The sequence below is a fragment of the Neomonachus schauinslandi genome, chromosome 15, assembly GCF_002201575.2.
Source record: "Neomonachus schauinslandi chromosome 15, ASM220157v2, whole genome shotgun sequence".
Classification (NCBI taxonomy): domain Eukaryota; kingdom Metazoa; phylum Chordata; class Mammalia; order Carnivora; family Phocidae; genus Neomonachus; species Neomonachus schauinslandi.
This window is the reverse complement of record NC_058417.1, coordinates 19,016,242-19,033,162: the sequence shown is the minus strand read 5'-3', so window position 1 is coordinate 19,033,162 and position 16,921 is coordinate 19,016,242. Positions and strand designations below refer to the sequence as shown.

Here is a 16,921-nt window from a genome sequence, read left to right as displayed (position 1 = left end):
TATTAACACCCAGTGCTCCATGCACTACGTGCCCTCCTTAATACCCAACACCGGGCTAACCAATCCCTCCCTCCTCCCTCCCCTCTAAAACCCTGTTTGTTTCTCAGAGTCCATAGTCTCTCATGGCTCATCTCTCCCTCCAACTCCCCGCCACCACCATTTTTCCCTTCCTTCTCCTAATGTGCTCCATGCTATTCTTTATGTTCGACAAATAAGTGAAACCATATGATAATTGACTTTCTCTGCTTGACTTATTTCACTTAGCATAATCTCCTCCAGTCTATCCATGTTGATGTAAAAGTTGGGTATTCCTCTCTTCTGATGGCTGAGTAATATTCCATTGTATATATGGACCACATCTTCTTTATCCATTCATCTGTTGAAGGGCATATCTTGGCTCTTTCCACAGTTTTGCTATTGTGGACACTGCTGCTATGAACATTGGGGTGCATATGGCCCTTCTTTTCACTACATCTGTGTCTTTCGGGTAAATACCCAGTAGTGCAATTGCTGGGTCACAGGGTAGCTATATCTTTAAATTTTTGAGGAACCTCCACACTGTTTTCCAAAGTGGCTGTACCAACTTGCATTCCCACCAACAGTGTAAAAGCGTTCCCCTTTCTCCACAACCTCTCCAACATTTGTTGTTTCTTTCCCTGTCCATTTTGGCCATTCTAACTGGTGTAAGGTGGTATCTCAATGTGGTTTTGATTTGGATTTCCCTGATGGCAAATGATGATGAACATTTTTTCATGTGTCTGTTAGCCATTTGTATGTCTTCCTCAGAGAAGTGTCTTTTCATATCTTCTGCCCACTTTTTGACTTGATTATTTGTTTTTTGGGTGTTGAGTTTGAGAAGTTCTTTATAGATCTTGGATACCAGCCCTTTATCTGTAGTGTCATTTGCAAATATCTTCTCCCATTCTGTGGGTTGCCTCTTTGTTTTGTTGACTGTTTCCTTTGCTGTGCAGAAGCTTTTTATCTTGATGAAGTCCGAAAAGTTCATTTTTGCTTTTGTTTCACTAGCTTTTGGAGATGTATCTTGAAAGAAGTTGCTGTGGGCGATGTCAAAGAGGTTACTGCCTATGTTCTCCTCTAGGATTTTGATGGATTCCTGTCTCACATTGAGGTCTTTCATCCACTTTGAGTTTATCTTTGTGAATGGTGTTAGAGAATGGTCGAGTTTCATTCTTCTGCATGTGGCTGTCCAATTTTCCCAGCACCATTTATTGAAGAGACTGTCTTTTTTCCACTGCATGTTTTTTCCTGCTTTGTCAAAGATTATTTGACCATAGAGTTGAGGGTCCATATCTGGGTTCTCTATTCTGTTCCATTGGTCTGTATGTCTGTTTTTGTGCCAGTACCATGCTGTCTTGGTGATCACAGCTTTGTAATATAGCTTGAAATGGGGCAACGTGATGCCCCCAGCTTTGTTTTTCTTTTTCAACATTTCCTTGGCAGTTTGGGTCTTTCCTGATTCCATACAAATTTTAGGATTGTTTGTTCCAGCACTTTGAAAAATGTCATTGGAATTTTGATCGGGATGGCACTGAAGGTATAGATTGCTCTGCGTAGCATAGACATTTTAACAATGTTTATTCTTCCGATCCATGAGCATGGAATATTTTTCCAACTTTTTGTGTCTTCTTCAATTTCTTTCGTAAGTGTTTTGTAGTTCCTAGAGTATAGATCCTTTACCTCTTTGGTTAGGTTTAGTCCGAGGTATCTTATGGTTTTTGGTGCTATTGTAAATGGAATCGTTTCTCTAATTTCTCTTTCTACAGTTGTGTTGTTAGTGTATAAGAAAGCAACTGACTTCTATACATTGATTTTGTATCCTGCCACATTACTGAATTGCTGGATGAGTTCTAGTAATTTGGGGGTGGAGTCTTTTGGGTTTTCCACATAAAGTATCACGTCATCTGCGAAAAGAGAGAGTTTGACTTCTTCTTTGCCAATTTGAATACCTTTTATTTCTTTTTGTTGTCTGATTGCTGTTGCTAGGACTTCTAGTACTATGTTGAACAATAGTGGCAAGAGTGGGCATCCTTGATGTGTTCCTGATCTTAAGGGAAAGGCTCTCAGCTTTTCCCCATTGAGGATGATATTCGCTGTGGGTTTTCATAGATGGATTTTATGAACTTGAGGAATGTTCCCTCTATCCCTATACTCTGGAGAGTTTTAATCAGGAAAGGATGTTGTATTTTGTCAAATGCTTTTTCTGCATCAATTGAGAGGACCATATGGTTCTTCTCCCTCCTCTTATTAATGTGTTCTATCACATTGATTGATTTGTGAATGTTGAACCACCCTTGCATCTGGGGGATAAATCCCACTTGGTCGTGGTGGATGATCCTTTTAATGTATTGTTGGATCCTATTAGCTAGGATTTTATTGAGGATTTTGGAATTCATATTCATCAGGGATATCGGTCTGAAATTCTCCTTTTTGATGGGGTCTTTGCCTGGTTTGGGGATTAAGGTAATGCTGGCCTCATAGAATGAGTTTGGAAGTTTTCCTTCTGTTTCTATTTTTTTAAACAGTTTCAGTAGAATAGGTATTATTTCTTCTTTGAATGTTTGGTAGAATTCCCCAGGGAATCCATCAGGCCCTGGACTCTTGTCTTTTGGGAGGTTTTTGATCCCTGCTTCAATCTCGTTACTGGTTATTGGCCTATTCAGGTTGTCAATTTCTTCCTGTTTCAGTCTTGGCAACTTATAGGTTTACAGGAAGGCCTCCATTTCATCCAGATTGCTCAGTTTATTGGCATATAGTTGTTGACAATAACTTCTAATAATTGTTTCTATTTCCTTGGTGTTAGTCGTGATCTCTCCCCTTTCATTCATAGTTTTATTAATTTGGGTCCTTTCTCTTTCTTTTGGATAAGTCTGGCCAGTGGTTTATCGATCTTATTAATTCTTTCAAAGAACCAACTTCTAGTTTCGTTGATCTGATCTACTGTGTTTCTGGTTTCTAATTCATTGATTTCTGCTCTAATTTTAATTATTTCTCTTCTAATGCGTGGCTTAGGCATTGTTTGTTGCTTTTTCTCTAGTTCTTTAAGGTGTAGAGTTAGTTGGTGAATTCGGGATTTTTCTATTTTTTTGAGTGAGGCTTGGATGGCTATGTATTTCCCCTTAGGACCGCCTTTGCAGTATCCCATAGGTTTTGGACAGATGTGTTTTCATTCTCATTGATTTCCATGAATTGTTTAAGTTCTTCTTTGATTTCCTGGTTGACCCAAACATTCTTGAGCAGAGTGGTCTTTAGCTTCTACGTGTTTGAATCTCTGCCAAATTTTTTCTTGTGATTGAGTTCCAGTTTTAGAGCATTGTGGTCTGAGAATATGCAGGGAATAATCTCAATCTTTTGGTATCGGTTGAGACCTGATTTGTGACCCAGTATATGGTCTATTCTGGAGAAAGTTCCATGTGCACTCGAGAAGAATGAGTATTCTGTTGTTTTAGGGTGGAATGTTCTGTAAATATCTATGAGGTCCATCTGGTCCAATGTCATTCAAAGCTCTTGTTTCCTTGTTGATTTTCTGCTTAGATGATCTGTCCATTGCTAAGAGTGGGGTATTGAGGTCTCCTACAATTAACGTATTGTTATCAATACTCTTTATTTTGGCTAACAGTTGGCTTATGTAGATGGCTGCTCCCATGTTGGAGGCATAGATATTTACAATTGTTAGATCTTCTTGTTGGATAGACCCTTTAAGAATGATATAGTGTCCTTCTGTGTCTCCTATTACAGACTTTAGTTAAAACCTAATTTGTCTGATATAAGAATTGCTACCCCAGCTTTCTTTTGAGGTCCGCTGGCATGGAAGATGGATCTCCATCCCTTCACTTTCAGTCTGGATGTATCTTTAGGTTCAAAATGAGTCTCTTGTAGACAGCATATGGATGGGTCCTGTCTTTTTACCCAATCTGCAACCCTGTGCCGTTTTATGGGAGCATTTAGGCCATTCACGTTGAGAGTGATTATTGCAAGATATGAATTAATTGTCATCATGTTGCCTGTGAAGACATTGTTTTTATAGATTGTCCCTGTAAATTTCTGTTGTAGATCACTCTTGGGGTCTTTCTCCTTTTATAGAACCCCCCTTAATATTTCTTGCAGGGCCGGCTTAGTGGTCACATATTCTTTCAGTTTCTGCCGGTCGTGGAAGCTCTGCATCTCTCCATCCATCCTAAAAGAAAGCCTTGCCGGATAAAGTATTCTTGGCTGCATGTTCTTCTCATTTAGTACCCTGAATATGTCTTGCCAGGCCTTTCTGGCTTGCCAGGTCTCTGTGGATAGGTCTAACGTTATTCTGATGTTCCTCCCTCTGTACGTAAGGAATCTCTTCCCCCTAACTGCCCTTAAGATGGTTTCCTTGGTTCTAAGATTTGCAAGTTTTACTATTACATGCCGGGGTGTTGGCCTGTTTTCCTTGATCTTAGGAGGGGTCCTCTCTGCCTCTAGGACTCGAATGTTTGTTTCATTCCCCAAATTAGGGAAGTTCTCAGCTATGATTTGCTCAAATACATCTTCTAGTCCTCTCTCTCTCTCCACTCCCTCCGGGATCCAATTATTCTGACACTGGAATGCTTCATGGTGTCATTTATTTCTCTGATTCTATTTTCATGGATTCTGAGTTGTTTTTCCCTGGCCTCCTCTTTTTCCTTTTTATCCATCATATTGTCTTCCAGGTCGCTTATTCGCTCTTCTGCCTCAGTTACCCTAGCTGTTAGATTATCTAGATTGGAATGGATCTCATTGATAGCATTTTTAAGTTCTGCCAATTCCCCTTTTATTTCTGCCCTTAGAGACTCTATGTTGCCATTAATTGATTCCTCCATTCTAGCCATTGTCTTCACAATTGCTAACCTGAATTCCATCTCCGACATCTTGGTTATATCTGCATCCATTTGTAAATCTGCAGCATAAATCATAATCTCTGAGTCTTTTCTATTTTGGGGGCTCCTTCTCCTAGTCATTCTGTTGAGGGGTGTTTGAGGGAATGTATAGAGTCCAAATTACTGACCAGAACCCAAGCAAGATGCACCTATTTTCTTGGGACCTTAGGGCTGCTGTCCTCTTGTTTTCCCAGCCTGTCTTCTGCGGGAGGGGCCTGCCACGCTGTTACTCAGGCAACCCTGTTTGGGCGGTATTGCCCTGCCCCCCTGTGGCGGGGGATGGGCTCAGCGGGATTCAGTCTTGGAGGCTTTTGTTCTCTGGCGGCTTTCCCTGGCGGCTTTCTGCGTCTCTTCCATGAGTCAGAGCAGAAGAGACCGTTTCCAACCCTCTGCCTCAGAGCAGAGAGATCGCAGTCTGTTCTTCAGTGAGCTCTCCAGGCCACACCGTCTCCGTTTCTGTCTCTGTCCATGCTGCTATAAACTGCAGCCTCCTGGGTTGTGGGTCCTGCCTCCCAGTCCTGCCTCCAGGTCGGGGCACGTCTCTGCCCTTTGTGCTTCTAAAATGGCCAGCCGCTTCCAGTTCCCGCGCGCACGACCCCACCGCTCCAGGTTTCCTTCCTGGGGGCTGCAGTTTGCAGGTGCGACCCCGCCGCTCCGGGTTTCCGTCCCGGGGGCTGCCCTAAAGTCCCTTCCCCGCCACTACCGGTCTGAGAGTCTGTGCCTGTTCACAGAGCACGAGGTTGTCACTCACCGGCGGTGTAGGATCCCCACGGCCAGGCACCCTCCTGCTGCCGTTTATCCTCTGATATCTGTCCACAGAATCACGGCTCCCTGCTTGGTACCTCAAAACCAACCACCTGCGATATTCTGTTTGTAGAGATCCAGATCTTCTCACATCTCAGGCTGGTTTCGTGGGTGCTCAGAGTGGTCTGGTAGATATCCAGCTCAATTCTGGGGACCAGTTGAAATAGGGTCCCCTACTCCTCCACCATCTTTTCCCCCTCCCGGTTCTCAACTTTCACTAAACTTATACTTTCTGACACTATACGTTTAAACTCTTAAGCCACCGTTCCTATACAGAATTTCATCTTTCCTCCATTACCTGATAAGTGATGAATCTGAGTTATCAGAGTAGGGGTGGGCCCAATCTTTGTCAGAGTCCATGTGGCAAGCGTTCCTTGGCTATGGTTGCGGGGGTACCAACCTGTGCCTGCCAAAGCGCTTCTTCGCCCAACAAGCACGTAATCTTCCTCCTTACCCTACCCTAGCTCCCAGGGGAAATCTCACTCATAATGAAATGTGGTGGTCTTGTTGGTAGCTTAACCTTGAAGAACCCCTCATAGTTCTGGGGTTTTTCAGAACAAAATGTAGTATTTATTTGTAGCACTGGTGTTCAAGAAACTAACAAACCTCCATCTTTAATAAAAAATGAGCAAGCTTTTGGACATTGAAATTTTATCTACAATGTTTCCCTTTAAATCTTTTAAACCATCCCTTACTGACCACTAAAACTTTTTATCTGTAGAAACACTTCCTTGAACTTATTTTTCCTGATGTTTATTCCTGAAGCATGTTTATTGTCCTATTACATTGGTTCTGTCTTCCACATTAAAACGTTTCTTTCCCATGCTGTTTTACAAACTTAGCACTTTAAAGGTTTATTTACCCAGCAGCAATAAGGAGTTCAAGAATTTCCTATTAATCTTCTGAACTTTAAGTATTCTAGCTAGCTTAAGTAAGACACATTTAAGACTGATGCGCTTTAAAACATAACCCTCCTCATTTTACATGTAAGATGATTACCTAAAGAGGCTCTTTCCACATGTTTGCTCTTCTTTCTCATCACCTTCTTTCCTGATCTCTTGAAGGATGGTGCTGGGAAATACAGGGAAGTACCAACTCTTATAGATAAATCAGGAGCTCATGACCTGGTTATAGTCTTATCTGATTTCTTCAAAACCTACATGCAGCTTTCTTTCTTCTGATCTTTGTACAACCGAAGAACAGACTCAGTGTCAGCAGCCAATTTTTGGATTTTGTTTTTTGGGTTTTTTTAATTCTCTGCCAGGGGGAAAAAATAATTCCCATTTACTGCATGCAATTTTCCCCCACTGAGGTCAGTGGAAGCTGAGGGGCCAAACAGTGGCAATCTTTGCTTAATAGGCAGAAAGAAATGCAAGCTAATACAAGAAATACAGGAGAGAAGAAAATGCTAGAAGAAAAACCCGCAAAAAAGATGAAAGAACCAGGATCCAGAGCATTAGAGAAAGTTTACTTCATAAATATGGCAAAAGGACAGGCACAGGGGAATAAAAAGTAGACTGAATTACCATACAGCAGTGGTGCTCTGACCTGATCAGCATTAACTAGATTCAGAAACAACCCTGAAGACCATCTAGTTCAATTCTTTTTATTTGTTAACTGCTGAGAAAAGAGGCCGAGAGAGTAGCGACTTGCTTAGTAGTGGTACTAAAACTTGAGTCTATTCCCTGACTCCTGGTTCAGCACTCTTTTCACTTATACAGGACCAAAGAGCACCTACTTCATGCACTGCAGTTTATATGTATATATCATACATGTACTCCATTTGGGGTCGGTAGTGGGGGACACAATGACTTGACCTATAATTGTTATTGCCTGGTTCTAATAAAAAAAGTAAAGTACAAAATATCTGGGTACCTAGAATTAAAACATTGTAATAATCATGTACTGTGATACTGACATATGATTAGACGAATGGAATGGAAAGTCCAAAAATAGACTCAAATCTCCAGCCAACAGAAAAAACTATGGGGACAATTGGATAGATATTTGGAAAAAGATAAAATTGGATCCATATTTCACACTACATTAGAATAAACACCAAATAGACCAGAGATCTAAATGTAAAACATAAAATTACCCAAGTAACAGAAGAAAATATGAAAATTCCTTTATAATCTGGAAGTGAGAAAAACCCTCCCAGCTGAAACTTAAAATCTAGAAGCAATAAAAAGAAAATTCCAATTACATAAAAAATTTTTAAATGTCAAAAAAAAGGGAAGAAAAGAAACAAACTCTACCATAATAAAGTCAAAGGTAAGCTGGAAATAAAGGGAAACTGGAACTCTAAGGCAAAGGGCTAGTATCTCTAAATTTAAAAAAAATCCTATTTAGGGGGAGGGAAAGACCCACAACAGAATAGAAAAAATGTGCAAAACCTAAGACAGTCAAAGAAGAAAGAATTTAAATGGTTCCTAAAAGCATACATAAAGATATACAACCTTCTTCATAATAAGAGAGATGTATTTAAAATTACACGGACATAGTCTTACTTATGACATTGATATAAATCCAAAAGTTCCACAACAAAGTGTATGGCGAGGTGATACAGAACTGACACCCTGATACACTGCTGCTGGGACTGCCAAAATGGTATGCACTACACAGAAGAATCTGGTAACATCCAGAAAAGTCCCTTTTACTCAGCAATCCTATTTTTAGGAATCTTTTTCAAAGATTCATTGGACAAAATATGAAACTACTTAGGTACAAGGGTATTCACTGGCATTATTTGTAATAAGAAAAGTCTGGAAACAACCCAGACATCCATCAATAGGGACTGGTTGAATAAACCATGGTACACTCCCAAATGGAGTCCTATGCCTTGTGAAATGAGTGTGAAAGATCCCTGTATGCTGATGTAGAAAGATCTTCAAGATATATTCAGGAAAAAAAAGAACAGGATGTGTAAACACTAGGGGTGCCTGGGTGGCTTCAGTCAGTTAAGCGTCTGACTCCTGGTTTCAGCTCGGGTTGTGATCTCAAGGTCCTGGGACTGAACCCCACACTGAGCCCGCATTAGGCTCCGTGCTCAGCATGGAGTCTGCTTGTCCCTCTCCCTCCCTCCCTCTCTGCAGCTTGTGCTCTCTCTCTCAAATAAATAAAATCTTTTTTTTTAAAGGATGTATAACAGTATATTTAGTATGCAGCCCTTAATATAAGAAAAGGGATTAAGAACATATAATACATATTTTTGTATGTTTACAAAAAAAAAAAAAAGGAAAAGAAATACTGTTAAAATACAACCAAAAGCTAATACAAATAGTCACCAATAAGAGGAAGAGTGCAATAGGGTGAAGGGGATAGAGAAGCAAGATTTCTCTGAATTGGGCGCCTGGGTGGCTCAGATGGTTAAGCGTCTGCCTTCGGCTCAGGTCATGATCCCAGGGTCCTGGGATCGAGTCCCGCATCGGGCTCCCTGCTAGGAAGGGAGCCTGCTTCTCCCTCTGCCTCTGCCTCTCTCTCATGAATAAATAAATAAAACATTAAAAAAAAAAAAAGATTTCTCTGAATATACCTTGTTATATAGTTTTGACTTAAACAGTCCCTGGAAACTGATAACTGAAACTAATGAACCTAACTTCATGTAAAGTTGATGATATAAACATATAGAAAAAAACCTTATTTCAAGTTCCATTAGAGCACAGAATTGACTATCATCCTTAGTGAAATATATTCTAAGAATAGAATGGCAAAGAAATCTTAAATTTTATTCAGTAGTCTATAATCTAATTGTAGCAATACTGGCATTATTTTGAAACTATTGTACAATGATACAAATAAACAATTACGTTAATGCTGTTAGGAACCATTTATAGGAAATATGGGGGATAGAGGAATAAATTAAATGTTCACAAGGAAGCAAACAGATAAATCCAGATGAACAAATAACTGAGTTTTGGCAACAAGTCAATAGTATGGGGAAAAAGGGGTGGAGAGGTGAGACAAGAAACTGATCCACCTGCGTTTTGACCTGATAATTTCTATCTTGTCAGTTCGTCCATGCTATTAAATACTTTGTTCAGTACTCTAATTGTTTTCAGCAGGAAATTCAATCTGAATAGCCAACTATATTACTAAAAATAGAAAATATAATACTTTTACTCTCAAGCATGACAAATGTTATGAACTTAAGAAATAAACTATATCCTTATGACAAGCACTGAGTAACGTACAGAATGTACGTTACTATTTACGTCACTATTACGTCACTATTTTGTAGATCTGAAACTAACAGAACACTATGTTAACTATACTGGAGTTAAAATTAAAAAGCTTAATGAAAAAATAAAATAAAATAAAATGGGAATCAGATTAAAAAAGACAAACTGATTAGGCTTCCAAACTGTTGATTACCATGGGACAGTTGTTTCCTGACAGGCAATCTGTTATACCTTTCACAATGTTGGGGTAATATATCCTTGGACAGTGTGTTTCACAAAAGAATATGTAAATGAATGTACTGCTTAGTCTGGAATATAATAGTTGCCTAAAGAGCTGTAATTCCTGACTTGACAGGCTTATCTAAAATATAATGTGTCTAAAATAATATCTAATATCTAAAATAAGTTGTAACAAATACTCACGCCTATACAAAATTCTTATTTTTTGAGTAATAATATACTATTATTTTATTTCAAGAGAATTCTTTTTTTTAATATTTTATTTATTTATTTGAGGGAGAGAGAGAGCGCGACAGAGAGCGCGAGCTGAGGGTGGAGAGAGGGAGAAGCAGGCTCCCCACTGAGCGGGACCGTGGGATCATGACCTGAGCCAAAGGCAGACGCTTTACCCACTGACCTTAACCCACAGGTGCCCCTATTTTATGAGAATTTCTAAAAGCATAAGGACAAATTGTTACAATTCAAATACATTAAAATGTTTCCCCTCTTTCTGAGAATTTTATAACAATCTTTGAATAATAGGAAGCAACTGGTATGTCCCCAAACTTGAAAGAGAAATACTGTCACTATTACTGTATTGGAATTTTCTATTATATACAGCAGAACCTAATCTCAATGAAGCCTAACCCCAAATTCATTTGAATCCATAAGTTAGTGAAATAACAAGTTCTTGTTTAAAAAAAAAAGTACTGGTAAGTATAATGGAACTGGGTAACTCCACTTCCACACTGATGTAATGAGACTTCATAAAATTATAACAAGAGATTTAAGTGTTGGTAAACTGACCCTCAATCACATCCTTTGAAGAATAAAAGTATAAACAGGAGCTAAAATATAAGAAATCTAAATGTCAAAACAAACATTCCCTATTTCCACAACAATGCAATTGCTGAATATAGTATTTTTAACACATTGCTTTTAAGCACTAAGATTGATGACTGGTTTCTGAAATCCATAGAAAGAATCTTATTAAGAGTCCAAGGCTGAACTCTCCAAGTAAAGTGGGAATAAAGCACCTAATCAATAATAAATTTCTAACACTGCAGACTTTTAAAATGTAGATACTTTTCGAGGAACATTAATTTTTTTTTTTAAAGATTTTATTTATTTATTTGACAGAGAGAGACACAGAGAGGGAACACAAGCAGGGGGAGTGGAAGAGGGAGAAGCAGGTTTCCCGTGGAGCAGGGAGCCCAGTGCGGGGCTCGATCCCAAGACCCTGGGACCATGACCTGAGCCGAAGGCAGACACTTAACGACTGAGCCACCCAGGCGCCCCTATCTGCTTTCTTTTCTAAGGTAAACTGGTTATTCCGGAAATTAGATTTGAGTTTTAACAGATTATTTATATAATCAATCCACTAAAAAGTGAGGCAGAAGTTACTATAAATCTGGTCACATTTTATAAAACTCATGACCAAAAGTTTTGCCTTTGACATTATTTCATGCAATTTAAAAACTCTAAATTGCTTTCTCAGTGAGACCAAATGTGAAACATTCTGAAGAAATCATCTAAGATTGATGCTATTATTTTTTTTTCACAATTCAATACAGTATCTTTTATTTATGAGATATTCTATTTATATGCCAATCTTTTTGTATTATTTATTTATAGCCCTTGGGACCTCATTCTTTGCCCACAGTGAAAGATCCACCCAAACTTCCCCCTTTAACTGATGCTATTATTTTTAAAACATAAAATCAAATAAATGGTCACTCCTACAGCATCGAAGATGTCTCTGGAGAAAACAATTCGTATACCCACTCACTGAACAAAGTAAAGCTATGTGAAGAAAAAAAAAATCCTTCACCTAAAAGACAAAATAAAACATATCTGACCCCATAAATTTAATTAAAAGCATATCATGCTCATTTAAAAATATAGTCCTGCTTGTGTGTAGTCTGGGTTAAATGATCCTTTGTATCAGAAAGATAAAGACAGGGCGCCTGGGTGGCTCAGTTGGTTAAGCGACTGCCTTCGGCTCAGGTCATGATCCTGGAGTCCCGGGATCGAGTCCCGCATCGGGCTCCCTGCTCGGCAGGGAGTCTGCTTCTCCCTCTGACTCTCCTCCCTCTCATGCTCTCTGTCTCTCATTCTCTCTCTCTCAAATAAATAAATAAAATCTTTTAAAAAAATAATAAAAAAAGAAAGATAAAGACAAAATAACCATATGGAAGTAGCTCAGTACTTCCGAAAAAGGAAGATGAAGGTTTAAGTGGTTGATAAATTTGAAAAGCTGATTATACGTAATAATCACCATGTTGGGGGAGCACATGAAAATGAAACAGATTGTATTATGTTATTTTAAAAAGTGACATGACAATTGAACCATTTTAGAAGAACATGAAAAGGCAGGAGTTAAAAATAGTTAAATTAACGTCTTAGAAAACCATCCACAGGGAAGGTCAAATTCATTTTCAACATTTTTCAATGTGTAAAAAGAATAAAGAGTAGAGGCTTTAAGAAGAACCACAAATTCTTCATGAGGCAATGTTCGAATGTAGAACATGAGCTCAGACAAATACACAAAAATGAGTAAGGGCCAGGTCTAATGTGGATGAGGCACTATATCCTATAGTAAACCAGAGATATATAGGTATGCTCAATGCTGTAAATTAAAAAAAAAAAATTCTGGGGTCCATTTTGTTGCGTGTGCACCTCTTGCAATAAATTTGAGTCAGCACCAATGACAGCTCTGCAGTCCTCCTATGTGGCGCTGATCAGGTGGTTGCAGAGCTTCAGCTCACAGCGACACAATGCAGCTAGCTGAGCAGGCAAGCACAGCCCACAGCCAGAAGCGGTGCCCACTCTCCAGAACAAGGCGACCTTTAAGCTTAAGTTTCCCGGAGAAAATGAGATGCTGCTGCTGAAGACGACACTATGGTAAGCTGTTATTTAGATCAGTAAAAGATTGACTTTGGGATTCCCCCCCCCTTTTTTAAAGAAAAAGTCAGTGTGAGGACTGAATATATATTCAGAAGCAAGTGCATGCACCAGAAATTTGCTGCAGTGTCAGTAGAGGGGTTTCTTTTTAATATTCATTCACTTTGTGAATGTCCACATTGCTTTCTTTTAGCATCGGCACTGAAATATACAGAAAAAAATCACTATAAAATGCGAGGTTTAAGGGTATGGTGTTGGTCTGAATTTTTCAAGTGCCTTAAAATGTTTTACAAGGATATATTTATCCTAAAAAGACAAAGATGAATTTCAAAGTATTGTTTTAATATCTAAATAAAATCTTACTCTACACACACATTGACTATTACATTACTGCTGAGATTTCAAAAAAACAAAAAAACAAAAAAACAGACTGACAGCCATTTTTTCCTATCAGAGTAAGAAAGGATATTATCAAAAATAGTAATAGCTTAAGATTATGAATCTTTATATGCAGAGAATGCCATTTTGTACTGTAAAGGCTCTAGGAAGATAAATAAGAAAGACTATCTATGGTAAAAGAAGGGAGAAAATGCAGAAGCAAGTAGGGGGAGAGAGTCCCTCTCTACCACATAGCCCCAATTGAAGGATTAAGCATTTGGACTATAAATGAAGGGGAGCTTTGTTAGTTTAATCACTGGAACAATTATAAAAGGACTCAACAACAAGGAGGTTTATTGAAAATTTTGCCTAATGCTAACTGACCCATGCAGATGCCTAATTGTGTTTGCATATTAAAAGAAGGGTATATCTGTTTGTTTCCAGGCTTTGATGGAATATCAGATATTGAAAATGTCTCCCAGCTTGTTCATCCTTCTGTTTCTCACACCTGGTATTTTATGCATTTGTCCTCTCCAATGTATATGCACAGAGAGGCACAGGCATGTGGACTGTTCAGGCAGAAACTTGACTACATTACCATCTGGACTGCAAGAGAATATTATCCATTTAAATCTGTCTTATAACCATTTTACTGATCTTCATAACCAGTTAACCCAATACACCAATCTGAGGACCCTGGACATTTCAAACAACAGGCTCGAAAGCCTGCCTGCTCAGTTACCTCGGTCCCTCTGGAACATGTCTGCTGCTAACAACAACATTAAACTGCTTGACAAATCTGATACTGCTTATCAGTGGAACCTTAAATTTCTGGATGTTTCTAAGAATATGCTGGAAAAGGTTGTCCTCATTAAAAATACACTAAGAAGTCTTGAGGTTCTCAACCTCAGTAGTAACAAACTTTGGACAGTTCCAACCAATATGCCCTCCAAACTACATATCGTGGACCTGTCTAACAATTCCTTGACACAAATCCTTCCAGGAACATTAATAAACCTGACAAATCTCACACATCTTTACCTGCACAATAATAAGTTCACATTCATTCCAGATCAAGCTTTTGACCACCTCTTTCAGTTGCAAGAGATAACCCTTTACAATAACAGGTGGTCATGTGACCACAAACAAAACATTACTTACTTATTGAAGTGGATGATGGAAACAAAAGCCCATGTGATAGGGACTCCCTGTTCTAGCCAAATATCATCTTTGAAGGAACATAACATATATCCCACACCTTCTGGATTTACCTCAAGCTTGTTCACTGTAAGTGGGATGCAGACAGTGGACACCATTAACTCTCTGAGTATGGTTACTCAACCCAAAGTGACCAAAACACCCAAACAATATCGAACAAAGGAAACAACGTTTGGTGCCACTCTAAGCAAAGACACCACCTTTGCTAGCACTGACAAGGCTTTTGTGCCCTACCCAGAAGAGACATCCATAGAAACCATCAATTCACATGAAGCAGCAGCTGCAACTCTAACTATTCATCTCCAAGATGGAATGGTTACAAACACAAGCCTCACTAGCTCAACAAAATCATCCCCAACACCCATGACCCTAAGTATTACTAGTGGCATGCCAAATAATTTCTCTGAAATGCCTCAACAAAGCACAACCCTTAACTTACGGAGGGAAGAGACAACCACAAACGTAAAGACTCGCTTACCTTCTGTGGCAAGTGCTTGGAAAGTAAATGCTTCACTTCTCTTAATGCTCAATGCTGTGGTCATGCTGGCTGTTTGAGGGTCTGCATTTTTTGAAACGAATGAAAGAACTCTTCCCTGATGTATAGTTGGGAAAATATGCCCCTATCTAACCAGTGATTCAAGCTATATAAGTATTCAAGAAAGCCAGTCTTACATTTCTGACTCTGATGTAAATGAAGTAACTTGTCTTAAATAAAAGAAGTGCACAATGTCTTGGTACTTGCTGCTATTTTACTGTCTTAATTAAGTAAAACTAATGAGTTTCTTTCTTTTTAATGAAATGTTTTCTTTTTAAGGCTTCAATTTATTGCACAAAATATAAAGCATCTAAACTTTAATATGTATTTTATGTATGTTTACACTGTCAAACATCTGGGAAAAAAAAATAAAAGGTCTATGCTCATAACTGTGTCATTTGGCTTCCTAGTCATACCAACTTAATCTATTTAGTAGAATCAAAATGACCTAACCACTTCTGTTCTGGGGTACCTTGGTAAAGTCTTAATGGTAAATGAAATGTTGGAGGTATCCAAGGATTTTGCCACTAAAGTATACTGTGGTTTCCACCCCATGAATGGTTATGCCACATCATTATTTTACACACAACCCATAATTGTTCCAAATCTAAATGATGTCCTGCTTCTGAGGAACTCTTGGCTACTTTACAGATTATATAATGGACAAAAGCTCTTCAAAACGCTAGAAGACACTAGGCCTTGCATTTTAATAAGGAAAGTTTAATGGCTTTGTTTTTTGCATTTAAGTATTGGAAACACAATAAAAAGTTTGGCTTTAAAGACATGTAAAGGAACAGTTTTAGTGTATATTTAATAGACCATTTATTAATGGAATATTTATTTACAAAATTAAAAGTCTTCTACATACAGGAGAGGGAAATTTATCTTTTGCACATCAGATGTCAGAATGTGACTTACCTAAATTAAAAATAAATTAGTTTCAGGATAAAATCCTGGGCGTCTAAGAAACATGGGCAGTACTAAGGAAGAGACAGGAAAAGGCAAGGAGAAAGGGAAAAAAGGATGGGATTCATCTCTACGACCAGGCAATGAGCCCAATAAAACACACAACAGGACTAAGGCTGGGCATAGGACGGATCTTAACATTCCACATCAAACTGCACTGGGATACAACTAGAAGAAAATGGAGAATTTCCTACGAATACAAAAGTAAGCCACCTTATGAATTCGAGACAAACGTAATAGCCAAGAGTCAGAAAAAGAAGCCCTGAAACAAGCTAGATTAAAATGCAAGAAAGAGTAACTGAAACAGGTGGGCCACAAATGAGGTATTTAATTTGTGAGACACAAGGAAGAATCTATTTCAAGCAATTCCTAGAGTTGGGAAAGAGTCCAGAAAAAAACTTTTATGCTCCTTCCTAAGACATTTTAAAATAAGGTAAGACTTCTTTTCAGGCCTGGGAACATTTCTATTCAGAGAGAGAGAAAAGTAGTAACCCTCCAATGTGCTCTTTTTTTTTCTTTTTTTTTTTTTTAAAGGACCAGGCTTATGGAAAAATTACTGTTAAACTTCAGTAAAGCAATTCCTTTCCTGTGCTGACCAGTACCGTGGCTCTTGAACATTTCTCTGCCCCAGCAAACCTAATTCATTATGTCAGAGAAGAAAGGGGGTGGGTTATTTGGGAAAGTCCCCTAAATGATTTTAAATTTCACTACCTTTCCCAATGGGCTGTTCCCACTCCCTCCCAATCACTGATCTAGTATCTTCACCAGAGGTGATAAAGGCGAAGTGCCCAGATATTTCCTACTCTACCACA

General features: G+C 38.7%; 2 protein-coding genes across 2 annotated transcripts in view; one reads left to right on the top strand and one right to left on the bottom strand.

The window, feature by feature from the left end:
- NF1 (neurofibromin 1) overlaps positions 1–16,921 on the bottom strand; it is a 293,241-nt gene that overhangs the window by 62,076 nt on the left and 214,244 nt on the right.
- OMG (oligodendrocyte myelin glycoprotein) lies at positions 12,411–15,178 on the top strand. The gene is made up of 2 exons (XM_021704335.1): positions 12,411–13,012; positions 13,835–15,178. Exons 1-2 carry the CDS (start codon positions 13,010–13,012, stop codon positions 15,161–15,163), a joined length of 1,332 nt encoding a protein of 443 aa, XP_021560010.1. The 5' UTR covers positions 12,411–13,009; the 3' UTR covers positions 15,164–15,178.